The sequence below is a fragment of the Cornus florida genome, unplaced genomic scaffold, assembly GCF_030987335.1.
Source record: "Cornus florida cultivar Cherokee Brave unplaced genomic scaffold, ASM3098733v1 CherokeeBrave_3.0.0_Hap2_Chr08, whole genome shotgun sequence".
Taxonomy (NCBI): domain Eukaryota; kingdom Viridiplantae; phylum Streptophyta; class Magnoliopsida; order Cornales; family Cornaceae; genus Cornus; species Cornus florida.
Window position 1 is genome coordinate 4,142,864 of NW_026775578.1, and position 17,641 is coordinate 4,160,504.

At 33.8% G+C, this 17,641-nt stretch overlaps 2 protein-coding genes across 11 annotated transcripts in view; one reads left to right on the plus strand and one right to left on the minus strand.

Annotated features, from left to right (window-relative positions):
* The first annotated feature begins 6,444 nt into the window (after window positions 1-6,444).
* On the plus strand, window positions 6,445-10,372 carry LOC132268981 (probable protein phosphatase 2C 51). 6 transcript variants are annotated; one of them, XM_059769933.1, is made up of 7 exons: window positions 6,445-6,574; window positions 7,940-8,236; window positions 8,534-8,723; window positions 9,176-9,278; window positions 9,372-9,513; window positions 9,723-9,906; window positions 10,001-10,372. In XM_059769933.1, the coding sequence occupies exons 1-7, from the start codon at window positions 6,508-6,510 to the stop codon at window positions 10,290-10,292; spliced, it is 1,275 nt and encodes a 424-aa protein (XP_059625916.1). In that variant the 5' UTR covers window positions 6,445-6,507; the 3' UTR covers window positions 10,293-10,372. The 6 variants fall into 6 exon arrangements, with proteins under 6 accessions (XP_059625916.1, XP_059625917.1, XP_059625918.1 ...); XM_059769934.1 differs by having other exon boundaries at window positions 9,732-9,906; XM_059769935.1 differs by having other exon boundaries at window positions 6,453-6,854.
* Window positions 10,373-11,201: 829 nt separating this feature from the next.
* The window catches only part of LOC132268980 (uncharacterized), a 35,336-nt gene continuing 28,896 nt past the window's right edge, over window positions 11,202-17,641 (minus strand). Inside the window, exons 18-21 of one of the 5 annotated variants that reach the window (XM_059769930.1) lie at window positions 15,870-15,952; window positions 15,698-15,752; window positions 12,003-12,101; window positions 11,202-11,854 (exon numbers count right to left, since the gene is read on the minus strand). In XM_059769930.1, the coding sequence (XP_059625913.1) occupies window positions 12,036-12,101; window positions 15,698-15,752; window positions 15,870-15,952 (204 nt within the window). In that variant the 3' untranslated portion in view covers window positions 11,202-11,854; window positions 12,003-12,035. Of the gene's footprint in view, window positions 11,925-12,002; window positions 12,102-15,697; window positions 15,753-15,869; window positions 15,953-17,641 lie in introns of those variants that run through there. The other 4 variants (XM_059769929.1, XM_059769927.1, XM_059769926.1 and 1 more) reach the window with 4 other exon arrangements.

Here is a 17,641-nt window from a genome sequence, read left to right on the forward strand (position 1 = left end):
AAGTTAGCAGGTCCTCGATAGGCGAGGGGTCACTCCAGACTCGTTCCTCAAGAAAAGAAAGTCTGTTCCTTGCTGCGAAGGATGGGAATGTAGCTGAAAAAACACCAAGAAACTCATAAGTACGACGAAACATTAAGACTTGGCAAGGAAAATAGCCAGAACACTTGGTATGAAGGGAGGTTAAGTATTCTATACCTAATTTCCCGAACTTGCGCGGGATGGGGAGCGTAATTGATTGGGGCACGAACCATTTTCCTTTAACTATAACCATCCTTTCTTTCCACTTCTTTTCGGATGAAGGAAGGTTCGTGCATATCCTCTGATGAAGGGGAGAGGTAAAAAAGAAGCGACCAGGCTCGGTCCCATGCTTAGATATATTGTAAGTAAGCAGAAGGTCGGCAAAGGTCAAATCCAGAGCCTCTAATTTCCGGCGCACCAACAGTACCGAAAGGATGCGAAAGAAATTAGGATTTACCTGAAGGGGGGCAAGACCTAACTTGTTGAAAACTAAATGATAGAAGGGATGAAGAGGGAACCGGAGGGCATTAAGATGCCCTACCGAAAGAAGCAATTCATTATCTTCAATTCCCTCGCCGGAGGTAAAATCGGCACCCTCGGGATATTCTGCAATTTCTACTCCCTCAGGAATATCAAATTCTTCCATTACCGAAGCAATAGAGAACTTGATACGGCGAATAGAGATGATTGCTTTCCTCTTTTCATGAGTAAGAACATTATCAGAGCCTGAGGTGGATGTCTCGGCTGGAAGGGGGGAAGTACCTAATTGATTCAACGAAAGACGATCTGTAGAAACCCTAGGAGGGGGAGCCCTAATGCGAATGGGGAAGATAAAGGTGTGGATTCAGAATCCCCAATGTCTATACGTTCGGGAGTAGATGAAGTACTTATAATGAAAGATTGAAGAGAAAGATGCGGAAAAAAACTAACCTGACAAGGCGATGGAATGAAGAACGCAGGAGTGCAGCGAGGGCGAATGTAACTCTTGCAGAATCTTGTATGACGGAGTAATAATGAAAGACCTCGAACCGTTTCTGAAGCAAAGTAAAAAATCAGTTTCAATTCCCTCTTTAATGGGAGCCGTCACTCAATTAAAATTGAAATTTGGAGCAAAGTGTGGAGGGAAAAAAACTCCTCCAATAAAAAGCGCACACGTCATCACTACACATATCTACACTCCGAGGACATATAAGGCCCATCATACTCAAGCCCAAATTGAGGGTATTTTTAGCCCAAGACCATTGTTATTTGTCCTCCAGCCTCCATCAAGGCCGAATCAAGAGGTCATCGGCCCAACTGGTTAATATTTAACATCTGGTCTGTTACTCAAGCCCAGCCAGATCAAAGTATGTTCAGCCCAGTTATTCAAGAATGCACAAGTCCTATCAGTTGAAGGATTTACCGTAGAAGGAAAATTCTGCGATAGGAAGTTCTGTACAAGGCAAGTTCTATGTATGGAAAATTAGACAACGGAAAGAACTCTATTAGTAAAGAATGTTTATATGGAAAGAATTTGAGGGCAAGCAACGCGAGTCCTACCATAATTTCACAATCTTTTGTATATAAATAGAGGCTTAGACCTCCAATAAAGAGATCAAGCAATTCTACGCTTCAAGATATATTGTTCTTGTTTATCTTTACTATTGATTGAGCGAGTTGTTTTATTTTTCTTAATCATTATTGGTTGAGCGAAATTTTGCACCTACACGTAGCAATTACAATTTTAAAGGATTCTAATTCTCTAAACACCATAACCATATATATATATATATATATATATATATATATATATATTAAGAGTCTTTTTTGTTGGTAAGGTTTTGTGTGTTCCTTTAGTAATATAGTAGTTTTAAATTCTATTTCTATTTTTCTCACTCAATTTAACCGGGAAAAGCAAGAAATCTCTGCACTTATTGTAGCTCTCTCAATTTTTTCACTCAAGACTTAGCTTAGACACACAATATTTTAGTGAGATTATACCGAAATTGGCATGGTATATATCAATTTTCTGATAAGTTGTTGATAGGCTTTGTAATTCCTTTTCTTTATTTTGATGTATGATGTGGGTATTGCTAATTTATGTGTTACTTTCATATCATAATCCTTTTCTTTTTCTTTTTTTTATCTACGTATGCAAGTTTTTTTTCTTTTTTTGTTGATTCAATTTATAAATGTACTCTTGGTTGTTTTAAAGCAATTTAGGTGAATCAAACAAAAATTATCATCATTTTAAAAAGTGAGAAAGCATGAACATATCAATTAAAGACCAAATGATCTCTTCTGTTGTAGTTATTTTAGCGCCTGGTTAATTTAACTCAATGTGAAGATAAAGCTTGTAAACTTTATGAGTTAACGACATTGCTTTAATAACAGTTTATTTTTCCTCTTCATCTTCTTGTTGGTGTAGTGCTTAACTTGAATAGCATGTAATATGAATTCAAATAAATAAATAAATAAAGTGTGAAGAGAGTTTATCCCTTTTGATTCAATTGGAAATATATCCAAGTTAGGGCAATTTGCACAGCAAGTCCATAAACAGTATTGTTATGACAAACGCAACAATTCCAAGATAAAACCAAGAATCACGACAGAAAAATAAAAACACTAAACAAAGAACACAAAGATTTATACGTGGTTCGGCAACAGCTTACGTCCATAGTTAGAATCAAGCAAAAGTTTTCACTATGTATAAAATTGAAGATTACAAGTTTCAGCCCCTCTTTGTTTATGTACGAATTTTAGAGTCTCTCTTCACGCCACTCCAAACCCTAAGCGCCCTTATATATTAAGTTACAAGAGACTAATTATGGTTCATGACCCACGAGCAAAAAGGGGTCAAAATTTTATGCCCACACAAAGCTCATCCAACGGATCATCGCGTCATAAGCGGGTCACTCGTCCCGTCACCAAATTCGAGCCACAACATCACACGTACATTATTAAATTCATACAAGCTTAACTAATTAAGTTTAAATGCATCAAAAGAGACCTAAACACTAATTATACTGTTGATCCAGTAATTTACCCAAGGGAACAATTGACATCTAAGCTTTCATTCTTCATTTACTTCGAGTGTTAGCATTATAGACCTCTCAATACATTAGTTCATGATCATGCTTTTGGTGTTGTATGTTTTACAGTATTGGCTCTATGTATTAGTTCAGGACCGATTAACTAAGTATCTTGACTAAGTCTAGTGTTCATAAATCAAATACCATGGAAGTTTAATGAATTTTTTATGGTGTATGAATTTTCACTACTTCTGATGCTCATCATATAAAGAGGGGGAAGAGCAACTAGTTTACTAACTCTTAATTTCATTGACCATAAGTCAAGTAATTGTTCTTCTATTTCTGAATACATGAAATGAAGTTATGTATAATTTATCAAAAAAAAAAAAAAAAATCTATATATATTTTTTAAGTTGGTTGAATAAATTTTGTTTGCAGAATTCAGGAAAATGGCTTGTTTATCATGGCAATGCTTTTTGTGGCATTACTAAAATATATTAGACTATATTAATGGCAATGTTTTTTTGTGTTTTTTGAGATGACAAAATTGGTGCTAATATGCTTCAATAATTGTGTTTGATTGATGTAGCGGAAGCGATAAAAGCATTCATATGGAATAGGGGTTATCTTGAATCCACAAGATAGGGTTAAGTGTAAAACATACAACTATGATATAGTGCAAAATAGTGTCGGTGTAGTGTAAAACACCCATATACTATTGATTTGGTGCAAATAACCTCCTGGAGACTTCAAAAGGTGCAAATAACCTCCTGGAGACTTAAAAAGATGATAATATCTCATTTCAGTAGAATAAATTAATAAGTATCAATAGAGGCCATGTAAAATGACCATTTTGTCCAATTTGTGTAGGATTTTGTTTGTTTGAGATAAGAATAAAATAAATCTCATTTTGTCCAAGAATGAGATAAGCTAAACCAAATAACCCCAAAACTGGATATAATAAAACCAAAACCAAATACTCTCAAACTACTTCATCTATCCCAAAAAGAGTGTCACTTTTAAAGAACCGTGACTCTTACAAATTGACCACAAATTAAAGAGTATATAATACACCCTTAACTTTTCCTTCCTTTCCATAAAAATAAAATCTTTCCAAAAAAATTAATTTTCCTTCCTAATTTTTTTCTTATTAATTCTTGCATTTAAATGGAGCATAAGCAGAAAGACAAAGGAAACATTGACATCGAGATATATATAGAGTTCGTGTCTCAGTAAAGGCATGTGTGTGTGAGAGTATCAACTAAGAAAAATATATATACATATATAGTTGATACTCTTACATACACATGCCTCTACTAAAATTCGAACTCCTAGCCCCCCTTTAGGAGGTAGGATCCTAGTACCTCTGGGCCACTGTTGGTACATCGAGATATATATAGAGAGAGGGGGGGGGGGGGGGGGGGAAAAAGGGGTAGGCCAAACATGCCATCATTTTTGTTTGTTTGGAGTAAATAAATAAATAATTTGACACAAACAAATAAAAAGTTTTTTTTTCTAGAAAAAATAAATTGTTTGATATAACGATACAAAAAGAAAATAAAAGGAAAAGTAGTAGTTTTGAAGAAAGAAAAAGAGAGAGGGGGCGTAAGGAAATGTGTTGGGGTTTATGCATATTTCGTTAGGGGCAAAATAGGAAGAAAAAAAAAGGGTAAAATCGGGTTTTCATATTTATTTTTGCCAAAAAGTGGTCAGAAGGACTTATTTGCACATTTTTTTAATTTTATAGACTAAAATACACATTTTAAAAAATGAGGGATGTATTATGCGCATAACCTAATACATCCCTCCTTTTTGAAAATGAGGGATGTATTCTGCACATTTTCCAACTACACAAAACTGGTGCTGCACATCTTTAACTACACGTGCAACAATAAAATTTTGTTCACATCTAATTTCTTTTTTGGCTGAATTGAATTTCTTAACTTTATCATCTTCAATTACAAGAGGTGAAACAATAATATTTTTTCTCACAATCAATCTTTTGAGATTCACTAATTGCTTTTATAAAATTATCATTATTCTCGATGCCATCGTTAATAAACTGTCTCTCTTTCTTGCAATTTTGATATTGTTGATACAACATCTGCTGATAACTTGGCAGTAAAAATTTAGCAATCAAAACCATAATTGTCCAAATTGTTTTTCGTGCCTCTTACAGTTAGTCTTTACCTGTTCCCACCAAGCTAAAGCACCCTTTTTAAGCATGATTGCTACAAGAGAAACTTACTTGTGTTTGGGCATGTCAAAATACTCGAGAAAGTAATCAACTTCATTAAGCCAATCCAAGACATCCTCAGCGCAAAAACTATAAGTAAAAGTAACTAAATCAAGTTTTTTCTAAAAATTACGATTGTCTAAATACCTATAGTTTCTGTCACCTCGACCTACCGCAAGTTCTCTAAATCTATAATTCTCATCATCAAAAGAATCTGCATAGGCTGGAGCTTACGTGGATTATACATGAACATAATCCATATTCGGTTGGCTACGAAATACATTATCAGCGCAAACATGAACTAAACCACGACCCCACTTGCTACCAATCCAAAAATTAGTTGCTACGAACTATTCTTGAGTATGTATGGCTGCCCAAGGGCCTGCACTCTACAATCATAGCCAGCAAAGTGGGTGCTACCAAAACGAGTAATTGTCATCAACCTAGGGGTAAATCAAGGCTCTAACACCAACTGACATAGCGAAAGTGATAAAAGCGTTCACATGGAACTGGATTATCTTGAATCAATAAGATTTTATTTTTTTATTTAACACCCACTTTGCTCTTTTAGAGATTTAAACCATCACCATTCACTTTGGTACCTTGAATCCCACAAGGAAAAAAAAAATTCACAAAGAAATATGATATTTTATTGATAAAATTGATTGATTATTATGCTTTTGTAGTACATCATATTTATAAAAAAAAAAAAATAAGGTCCTAAAACTGTAAAGGAAACTAATAGCAAAAAGAAAATAATTACTTCAAGGAAACCAAAAATATAAAGAAACTACCCAAAATTAAACTCTTCCTAAAAATAAATAAAAATATAAAATAAGACCAATATCAAAACAATTAGGTAATCATCAAGCACATAATCAATTAGGTAATCAGAAAATATCTAAACACTTAGGTAATCATCAAGCACATAATACAAGAGGTTAAATAATAAATAAATAAATAAACTGAAAAGAATTCTAATAAATAAATAATCCATGAATAAATAATAAATCATCAAACTCAAATAAAATACAACTCCAAAATCCACTAAAAACAAGGACCCCTTGATGTAGTCTAGTGACGTGGCGTCTTCCTATTAGCTGCTTGTGACTCTGTGACGTCCTCCACACACTATAAATACACACATGCTGTCAGTAGTAAACACCAACTGACCAACACATCATCCTTCTTCTTCGACCGCTTAACCCAAATCAATAAACTCATTCATATATATATAGACACATGTGCTTGAAAGAAATCGATTCTAATATAAGCCTCGCTCTCGGATTCCATCTTCAATCCCTTCAAAGTTCAGTGTCAATTTCTACGTTCTTTCTTCAATCTTTGGTGCAACATTCAATTCGTCACAAGTCGTTCGGTCTTTTGAATATATAGTTAAGAATTAAATGTATTGTGATCAAAATATTTTCGGCTTCTACCAGGTGTTTGATGCATTTGATTCCTCAGTCTGCTCAATTACATGTGTATATATATATAATATATGTAATATGTTTGTGTGTATATCTCCTTTGTTCTTGGTTATCTGCACGAAGGAACCATTTTTGTTGAGGGATGATTTTTTTGGCCAGGTAACTGTTCGATGAAATGCCTAAATAGAAATATAGTTCAAGATTCCTGGAAAGAAATTAGTTTCTTTCTTTTGTTATCACACGTTATTCAGTCCACTGGGACTCATAAACTCTTCTCCTTTCTGAACACAGATTTATAACTGAGTTTTCAGAAAACAACAACCAAAATTTTGGTACTGTTTTCTGATCTGAAAACATAAATTTAATTTTGGTACTGTTTTCTGATCTGAAAACATAAAATTGTTGTCGAAAACTGAACCAAACAGGCCAAGTCTTTTGATACTCTTTCCTTTATTTAATATATTTCTTGCAAACATTGGGAACACCCGAAAAAGGAGAACCAGAAATTTTCTACAACTTTTCAATTCTCAGCAACTTTCCTTTATTTTCATGTACTTTGGTTTTCTCATTGAGGAGAAATAAATTCTATATAACGCCTTGTAATTGCTAAGGTTTGATAACTAGTTGAAGAGATTGTTTTACATCAACTAAAAGTTTGCTTTTCAATTCTCCTTTCTCTTGTTGTTCTTTTTATACTGACATGCTGATTTTCATTACAGAAATACTTTGATATCAAGTCAAATTAGTGAATTCTACAAAAATTATAGATATAATCTCTCTATCTATATTTTTTTTATTGATAATTAATGATGTAATCTTAAGGAGGAAATACAGAAAGGGAGCCATTGGCATTGTTTTGCACTTGTTGTCATGCATCATGCTTAATGCCAAACTTTTTACTGTTACACCAAGCTGCCCAAGCAATAACCAGTCCCAGAACCATGTGTAGGCCGGTTTCACATTAGATGATGCCTTAGTAATATATATAGATATATATATACAGATATATATATTCTATGAGGCATTTCCTGTTAGTACTTATTTTATTTGTATAGTTTCTTCTCCTGTGCTTAGTTATTCCATTAATTTCTACTGCTAAAATTTTGAAGTGGGGCTCTATGCTACAGTTCTTTCATAGATTAATTGTTAGTGGCCTCTGCATTTTTTAAATATAATACATCTTTTTTCTTTTCTTTTCTTTTTTTTTTCACTTTTCTGACCCTCTTTATATTCTTTTTATTCAGAGGATAATTCAATCACAAAACTGATGATGAAAAGATTAAATATTGTAGTACTTTTAGTACTACTTCTCTCTGCAATTTCATCTGCTACTCAGGAGGTATCTGTATCCTGCATGATGCTTTACGACGAAGGTGGTGCTCCTGCTGTTTTTGAGTCTCCTGAGTGCTCCCAATGGGTCATCTCCCCTGAATCTCTTAGAAATCAAGCTGCTAATTGTCAGTTTGCCACACTTCAGGGGCACAGGGAATATCAAGAGGATCGTATTGCATGCAATCTTGAAATGAAGATACCGTTTGTTGGTACTCTCTCTCTCACACACACACACACTAGATAAAAAATAATGAAAAATAACATAAAAAATTCAATCTGGAAGCACATATCTCTCACACACACACTAGATAAAAAATAATGAAATATGACATAAAAAATTCAATCTGGAAACACATAATAAATTCGGTTAGAATATTTTCTAGCAATATATATGACATATTTGTTACGTAATAAAAAAATATGTTGTAAATGGTAAAAGACTTGAGTAATAATGTTTCATATGAGCATAAAGCAAGCAAAATTTATGAAGCCTGGTGTGGATGCAGGCAAAAATGGGACCAAGGAGGTGATGGTTGGTATAGCAGCAATATTTGATGGTCATAGTGGTGCTGAGGCTAGTGAGATGGCTTCAAAATGTTTCCTGGATTATTTTTACCTGCATGTTGTATTCAATGCATACAAGCAAGCGTTATCCTACCAGGAAGAACATGGTTTGCGTATTTCAAATTCAGAAAGGTATCTCTTCAAGTGCTTGATTATTATAAGTATAAATAGAAAATTTAGAAGTCTGAACCTTTTTATTGTCAAAAGGTGTACTGTTTCCGTTTTTGTATGTCATTGCAGACTCATCTCAAAAAGTCCGTTTTAGTTTCTTTTAAAATGTAAATGAAGATATCCATATCATCTAGAACGTAGCCATGTTCCTGCAATTTTCCTGGTCATTCACTTAATATGTTAAAATTTCTTGTACTTATTTCTGTATTATTTATAACCAGTACTGCATCAAAAATCATGATACACTCTTTTACTTTTGTTATGTTATTTTTTTACTATTATTAGTTTTTTTTTCTGTATATTGTATTCTGGGTGTTTGATACATGATATTATCATCTAAAACTGCCATTTGAGTTTATATACGAGTAATTCATGATATGCTATTGAGATGGAAAGGCTTGTGCATGGAACAGTTATAAGGGATTTTTACCAGCAAACGATGATGAATCAATAAAGAGAATTTTGAAGGAAGCGTTGTTGAGGACAATCCAGGATATTGATTTAAAATTTTCTCTGGTAAGCATCTCTCTCCTCATTTGTATACTGTGTCCTGCACTTCTTAAAATTTGCTCTCATTGTCTTGTTTCCCATTCATTCAATTATTTACAGGAGGCTTTCAGTAACAGATATTTTTCGGGATCTACTGCCACCGTTGCTGTTTTGGTAGATGGTCAAATTTTAGTTGCCAATGTTGGTGACTCAAAGGCACTTTTATGCTCAAGGAGAACTGAGTCTCTGCTGGAGCCAGAAGGTCTTCTTATTCTTTTGGCTATTATTAAGTCCTATTGTTCCATTCATCTTTTCTTGCAATTTATTAGACACTGGTCGTATGAAAAGTAAAATTGTTTTTATATTTTGCATCAAGAATGATATGGCAGGACGACCATTTATATACTTTTTCCGGGGTTGGATTTATTATGCATCTAATGTTGTGATCTGAGTCAATGCTTATCACTTCAGAAACGACAGGTACATCAATGGGGAAACTTCATGCTGTAGAACTGACCAGAGATCATCATCCAGATAGAGATGATGAAAGAGCCCGAATAGAAGCCGCTGGTGGTCATGTTCGTGTGTGGGGCGTGCCTCGTGTCAATGGTATATTAGCCATGTCCCGCTCTATTGGTGATATATATTTGAAAAGGTTAGTTTTCCTACCCTAACCGTTAGCCGTCATATATCATAGTAATTTTGAGATGGAGAATTTATTCTCATCTCCTTCTGCTGATTATTATTAGGTACGGTGTTATTGCTACACCTGAATTGAAGGGTTGGCAACCTTTAACTGCCAACGACGTTTATTTGGTAATTGCATCTGATGGCATATTCGAAAGTTTGAAACCAGATGATGTTTGTCATCTTTTAAGCGACAAAAACTCATCCTCACGTTTGAGCTCATCCTCATTGGCGGACTGCATTGTGAAGAAGGCCTTTAAGAAAGGCAGCACAGATAACCTGACAGCTATAGTGGTTCCACTCAGATCAACTGCTTTTTCACAAGATCCTCCGGCAACAAAAGAGATGATGTGATTTGTGGAGAAATACTGATTTCCTTCGCTTTTAGCACTTCCACTGCAATCTCCAAATATCCACTTACCATTTTTTTTTTTCTCGTTTGCTCTGAAACACTAGATTAGAAGGCGTTTGATTTGGTACAATACTTAAGAGGCTTAGAGTATATAGTTTTTGTTAGAACGTTGTGGGTAGAAATATATTATATATTCAAATCTTCTACTGATTTTTTAGCTTTGTGATTGCTAATAAACCAGGGCCTTTGATTTGTTGTTGTTAGGACATCATCATATTCACGGAAGTCTGCCTGCTCAACACGCATACAAATAGAACTAGAAATGCAACTCAAACTCAAATCTCAACTCCAGCTTTAACCCAAGCTTCCCACTCAACTCAAATCCAAGCCATGAACCTTGGGCTGTTGGATGTGAAAAAATTCTAAAAGTGAGGGTAAATTTTCAAACCACCAAAAAAGGAATAATGCTTGAAAATGCCCAATGAATATCATATTCATTCATTTATAATAAAGAATATCATATTCATTAATTTATAATAAATTAAAACTTAAAAGGGTAAAAAAAAAAGATTTTGAACATGATTCTAGAATATACATTGTATAGTAAAGTTAATATTCAAGTTCTGGGATGATCCCAAGTTAAAATAAAATAAAAAATTCAACCAGACCTCAACCTTAATTGTAAAAATAATTATCAAACCCGTCGGGTCAATTTGCACCCATGACTAAACATATCCATGCAAAAAAAATAAACCTCCATCCATCAAAAAAACATTGCAGACAAATGGAAATAAAAAGAAAGACCAATTCCAAATAATGAGCCGCTGGACAAGACATGGCCTCCAATGCAGAACAGAATAACAATTGATTATGACGATGTCATCGACGTAATAAAGGACACCGCAGATGAATGGCAGGGAAAAAAGAGCTTTATTTGATATCATAGTTCCGGCAGTGGTTCACAATCATTCTATACTTCAGAACTATAATAATAATTTAAAATATATATTATCACTTGTTATCACAGTTCCGGTAGTCGTTCACAATCATTTTACACTTCAGAACTATAACATAAAAACAATTTTAAATACAAATATATTAATAAAATGTTAAAAAGAAGCACACGAGAATAAAAATGGCATTAAATTTATAGGATCGCTTCAACAAATTCCGCCCAATAACACAGACGTCGACTAAAAGGATACCAGTGCAACAGCTTGACTAAACGGTATGCTCCAAGGGCACCTACCAACTGAAAATTTTAGGCATTCCCGGTAGTTCCCCATGTTCTCAGTGTTCATATTTCATAAAGATTTTCTGTAAAGCATCCTGATTCTGTTGAGGGAATTTCTCTTCAATGCAGCGACAATAAACTCTGCAACAGGTTCGCTAAGCAACAGAGCTGACTTTGAAGTCCACCGATAGTCTGTCATTTAGTATGTTCAAAGGCACCTACCAATTGAGAACTATCCAGGCATATACCCTGTAGTACCTCATGTACTCGATATTCATATTTCAGAAGAGATTTTCCATAAAGCATCTTGCTTCTGTCGTGTGAATCTCTCTTTGATGCAGAGACAATAAACTCAAATTAAAGAGAATTGATGTAAACAACCTGCAACTGAAGATATATACTTTATATATAAACATTGCATCATAAAATTGCTATTATTCTTTGTATGTTTGGCCAGTACAAGAAAAAATTGTAGTACCTTTTAAGCACAAAAAACTTGTGTGACAGGTGGTCATCTTTGGAGAGGAGATTGGAAATAAGAATGTTGTAGAGCGTCATCAACACTCATTCGATCCTCCTAGAATTTAAATCCATTTAAAACCACATCATATTCAATATTTATCTATTTGCACATAAAACTCAGCTGAATAGCATTTTCTTTAACTCAAAATCCAATACGGACATAACAAAATTAATAGTTGACATAAGTTAGACCATTTAATTTGGAATACCAAGGCAGTAAATTAATATACTCAAAACAACTGCAAAGATTCCTAAATTCTAATTGGTAGTCCAAACTTTGAACAGTGAGGATGACAAGGCTAAAAAATTGTGTAACCAAATAGGAGGGAAGCTAGGGAAACAAAAGGTAACTGAGCTAGATATGTAATGCACACGTGTGATTGCACTTAGTTAAGTCGGCTCAGTTTACACTTCCAAAAGGTAAAAAGAAAGGCAAAGTGAGACATAACTTTGAAAAGGTGTAAAGAAAGGCCAAATGAGGGACATAGGTAGCGCGCCAATGACAAGCTTTAACTATTGAACTAACTAATAGGTGGATTAGGGGGAAAACTTAAAGGGGTTTATGAGAACCTTAAATCAATAATGTTGTCATTGCTGCATTATGTACAGCACCAAAAGATTGCGCACAGTTGAATAAAGTAAAAAACGACCTTGGAAATACCCCCATTATGGTCACGAACCACAATCCCTCCCGCAGCAGTCATTTGACACATTATCAAAAGCTGCATCAAAATGAAATTCGAAATAACCATAGTCTGGAGGTCTCTGCTTTGACAATTGACAGTCATCAGCAAAAAGAAGTCAAACCCCCAAATCAATGAATTGATAGATTACCCCTGGATCAGCTGTAAAATTCCTAGCACAATACCTCACCATACAAACTGGTGAAATAGATGCAGAGTCCTATCGAGGCACCTAAATTCTAAGATGCACAAGCACAGCTTTATGTTTCAAACATTCAAGAATGAGCGACTATTGACTCAAATATTCATGAGAAAACACCAAAGATTCTAACAGAACTTGTTACAGATCAAACTGGCTCGATGCTGCTTAAATATGTCAATCTAAATACGCATGTGGGAAACACACATATATACCCCAAGGAAAAAATGTAAAATTTATCTCCTAATATTGGGTGAAAATGAATGGTTCACGTCCCATATAACCTTCAAATATAATAAACACAACTCTGTTAAAACAACCTCCAAATATTCAAATTTCTAAACGATAAAGTATGGATCTGTTTTAGCATTCTTTTAAGCATCCTAAGCAAAAATTTAGCATTGGAAAGGTCTAGAAATTAAAAAATTTGCACACTAAAATTTCAAAATTCTCTCTGATGAACAGATAAGAACTACTAAAAAATTTTATACGACAGTAAGAAGCCACCAAAGCAACCGGCTGTTACATCAGCATCTTTTATTGGTAGACTGTCTGGACCAAGGAGGGAAGAGGATGTCCACAGGGATCCCTGTGAGCTGGTGATAATTTAAAGAGTATGAGTTCTCCATTTACATGAATTGGGTGTTCTTAGCAAGGTTGTTAGAATCGGGATTCTAGATAGGATCGATGAGGGCTCCATAGGATCGGAATCTTAGGATTGGATCGAGAATCTTAAGATTCTATGAAACTATTAGAAAAGTAACCCAAACTAACTTTCTAAATCAAATATTTTTGATATAAGTAGAGAATAAGGCTAAATAATCAATTCAGACACACTAGCAAAATTAATTAACATTAAAAGTACCAAGACACATGACAAACACTAAATATCAGTTTCTTGATTTCAACAAAAAAATTCAGCATAACAATCAAACAAAATCTCAGAGAAGAAATTAAAGTAAATCCTAGTGTAGAGAGAAAAGTACAATTTAGTTGCCTAATTGTTTGAGCAATTTAGTTGAAAAGTTTACTTTTTGGTTAAAAAAAAGGAACAAAAGAAAGAAAAACGAAAAAAAAAAAAAATGAAGTCTTTCTTAATTTTAGTTTTTTTTTTTTTTGGAAAGTTTCTTAATTTTAGTTTCAGAATTGACAAAGAATAGGTGGTAAAATAGAATTCTTTATGTTCCCTGTGCTGAAAAAGAAAGAAGAAAAGAGAAATTAAGAAGAATAAAACAAAATATAGGAAATTTTTTAAATTTTAAACTATACCTTTGAAATTCTGAGTTGATCGTCTCTACATTTGACGTTCGTTTCTTTATTATTATTATTATTATTATTATTATTATTTTTTTTTTTTTTTTTTTTTTTTTTTTTTTTTTTTTTTAATGTAAGTAGGCTAAAGAGTTGGACTTTATATTTAAAATTATCAAATTTATTAGTCCAAAATTAATTGTAAGCCCAAATAAATTCGGAAGAAGAACAAAATAACATGATTTAGTAGAATTGGAAGGATCGTAAGATTTTACGATCCTACTTCCGATCTATAGATCCTACTGAGATTCAACTTCCCAAGGAATTTAGATGGGATCGGAATCGTTATGGCAATTTGGGATCGTAGAACCGTAAGATTCTAAGAGTCAGAATCGGGATTTTAACAACTGTGGTTCTTAGTGTTTTTAGATAGATATGTTTTTGCAATGCCAAAACTTGACCCAAACATGGACAGAAAGCTGTTTTAATGCCAAATACAAAATTAGCAGTCAAGGAAAGTTCAGCTCAGGTCACGGGTGCATTAGTAAACTATAAGAAACTATCTAACAGTTAATCATGACAACCGCCTACCATCTCACTCAAAGACCATATTCCAGGGTAAAACTATATACTTTTTTTCCTAGCTTTTTAGGGGGAAAACATCAACACTTGGAACTGAGTTGTGCTATTGAGGACAATAAGTCAGTAACATTATCAACAAATGCAGTAAATAGTTAGATGGGTCCAACACCATAGCACTGACGCGGGGATGCTAACAAAAAAAGGGGGCAAACCAGAAATTTCACATGGATCGCATTATGTACCTTGTGTTATCAAGAATTTGCGAGGAATAAGTCAGTAACATTATCGAAAAATACAGTGAATGGTTAGATGGGTCCAACACCATAGCACTGACGCGGAAATGTTAGCAAGAAAAAGGGGCAAACCAGAAATTTCACATGGATTGCATTCTGCACCTTGTGTTATCAAGAATAAGTATAAGAGAGAAGTTCATTGAAACATGCTATCTTTTAAGGCCAACAGAGAAAAAAAATGGAGCATGTTAGACAACTCTATAAGTTCATTTTGAGTATCAATGTCGACACCTTTTGCATTATTTTCATATATCAATGCAATTTTTAGTAGGAATTGAAGGGGTCAGGTGTGCTAGATGGCAAGACTAGGGTTTTATCATGAATTTCAAAAGTAGTATTTATCACAAAATTTTAGCTGCACGCTGAAAGGAACTGCAAGAACTAATCTCTTGCAAGAACAATAATTATCAGAAGAAATTCAAGCACAAAATTTTATAAGAACCAACAGCAGCAAACTATCTAATGGTATCTTATTTTGCTTGAACTAACCTTTTCCAATAATGATATTGATTAAGATGATCCAACATCTATTCAAAATGGTTGGAGTAAATTTGTGGTTCACACCAGCCAAATAAAATTGTAATGACATCCACAATTAATAATTAAAATTTAAATCATAGAACTGCGTAATTTCGTAACTTACTGGATCCCAAAGTAATAATTGGCGCACTAATCGCAATGCCCTAACATTTGGAAACCTGTAAAATTTGAGAAAATAAGAATTGCAAAGGGAATGCTAGGATTAGGGTACTACAAAAGCAATAAATTATAAAAATGTACTTAATATAGAATAATGTATGATCATACAAACTAACCCTATATTCAGAGGATCTCTACTCTTTATTTGATGGGAAAAGAACTCTTCAGAGCATTTCCAGGAAGCTGGTGAAGCTTCACCCTGGTTCCAAAGCAATGACAATTGGATTGGTAGGTATATGTGAAAGCCAATAGCATATGTAAATATCTCTTTATTATTAAAGTGTGATTCATTAGACAATTCGGACATCTGAAGATCCACTTTCAGTATATTTTTTAACTTGTATGTGTTTGTATAAATAATACAATTTTGCATGATGTTCAACAATGTCATTCTTCATTCTAGGTAAATGTCACCCACACATTTCTAAAAACTCAATATATGTTATGTTACTTAATTCAACATATCATTAAGAATTACTGTCTCTGGTATATATTTTACAGGCACTGCATTCTGCATGTCTGAGCCCTCACCGTGCACAGATTAGCAGACATTTCAGTTCCCATTCCATTCCTTATTTTTTAAATTATGGATAAAATTAAGAAGAAAGAAAAACTCAAACTCTTAAAAGTTATTAAAAAAAATTTCATTTCCTTTCCACACACAAAATTGTGTGCTTGAATCTTCGTTGCTATATTCTAAAAGAAACACACACACACATATATGATCTATTTTTCGTATTATTGCCAAAATATCCATATCAATCAGAGAGGAAGCCCCTAAGTTTATGACTATGAATATATACGATGAAGATCATAAATCATAGGATACCAGCAAGTTTAAATTTGTCCTCCAAGTATCTTGCACCATATGTAGTTCCATAATTACAAGTGTGACAATCCGTTAATGCCCTCTTAATATTACGACCACAATATTTTCTTAGAAGTGCACCATAACAGGACCACATTGTAACATATAAAATTCACCAATCTTAGGTAATTGGAAGCCCATTATTACTAACTATATGTTGCCCCATATGCACTTCAAGATTTTTAAGAAATGTATACACTGCAGTGCAAACCAAGAAACTTGAAATGCCTGAATAATTCTTTCTGGTATTAATTACCATAATAACAAGGTGATATATGCATGGCCTTAAACCATTTATAACTAGTACATAGATTTATACAACAGCTATCTTATATTTGTTCTACCTTTATGAAAATGATTTTAATTGTTGGCATTGATAAGAGGAAAAGCAACTTCATATGGTGAAGTAATATCTATGGTCTTTTTAACTTCAACTCTCTAGAGCCAATTTAAGGATTATATCAGAAGAGCAATAGCTGAACTGGATAAAATGTGATATGGTAGAGCAACGCCTTAACATATGTATTAAGCTATATGATCATAATATATGTTGTAGACTATCATATTAACCTTGTGTATTTGTTCTAATGTGCACTTGTAATTATCTTTGAACTTTTATGAACTATTGGAATACATTACATCCTATTGGCAAACATCGAGTAAGACCAGCACGACCTAGTTAGGGATGGCAACGGGTCGGGTTTCCCAAACCCTAGCCCGCCCCATCTACAAAAGGCTGTCCCAAACCTGGGACGGGTTTTCCTCTCACAACCCATCCCCGATTATAAATAGGGGAGACTTAACCCCATCCCCACTCCAACGTGAAAAATGCACCAACAAAAAAATAGCAATGAGAAATTCACAAAAAAAAAAATAAAAAAAAATAATATAGCAATGAAGATTCAAGCACACACAATCTTCATAATTTCAAATTGGAAAAGAAGAACAGAACATAAAAGAGAGAATAATTACACAATCATAGATGCTCTGTAACATCAACACAAAAAAACTCAACAGAGA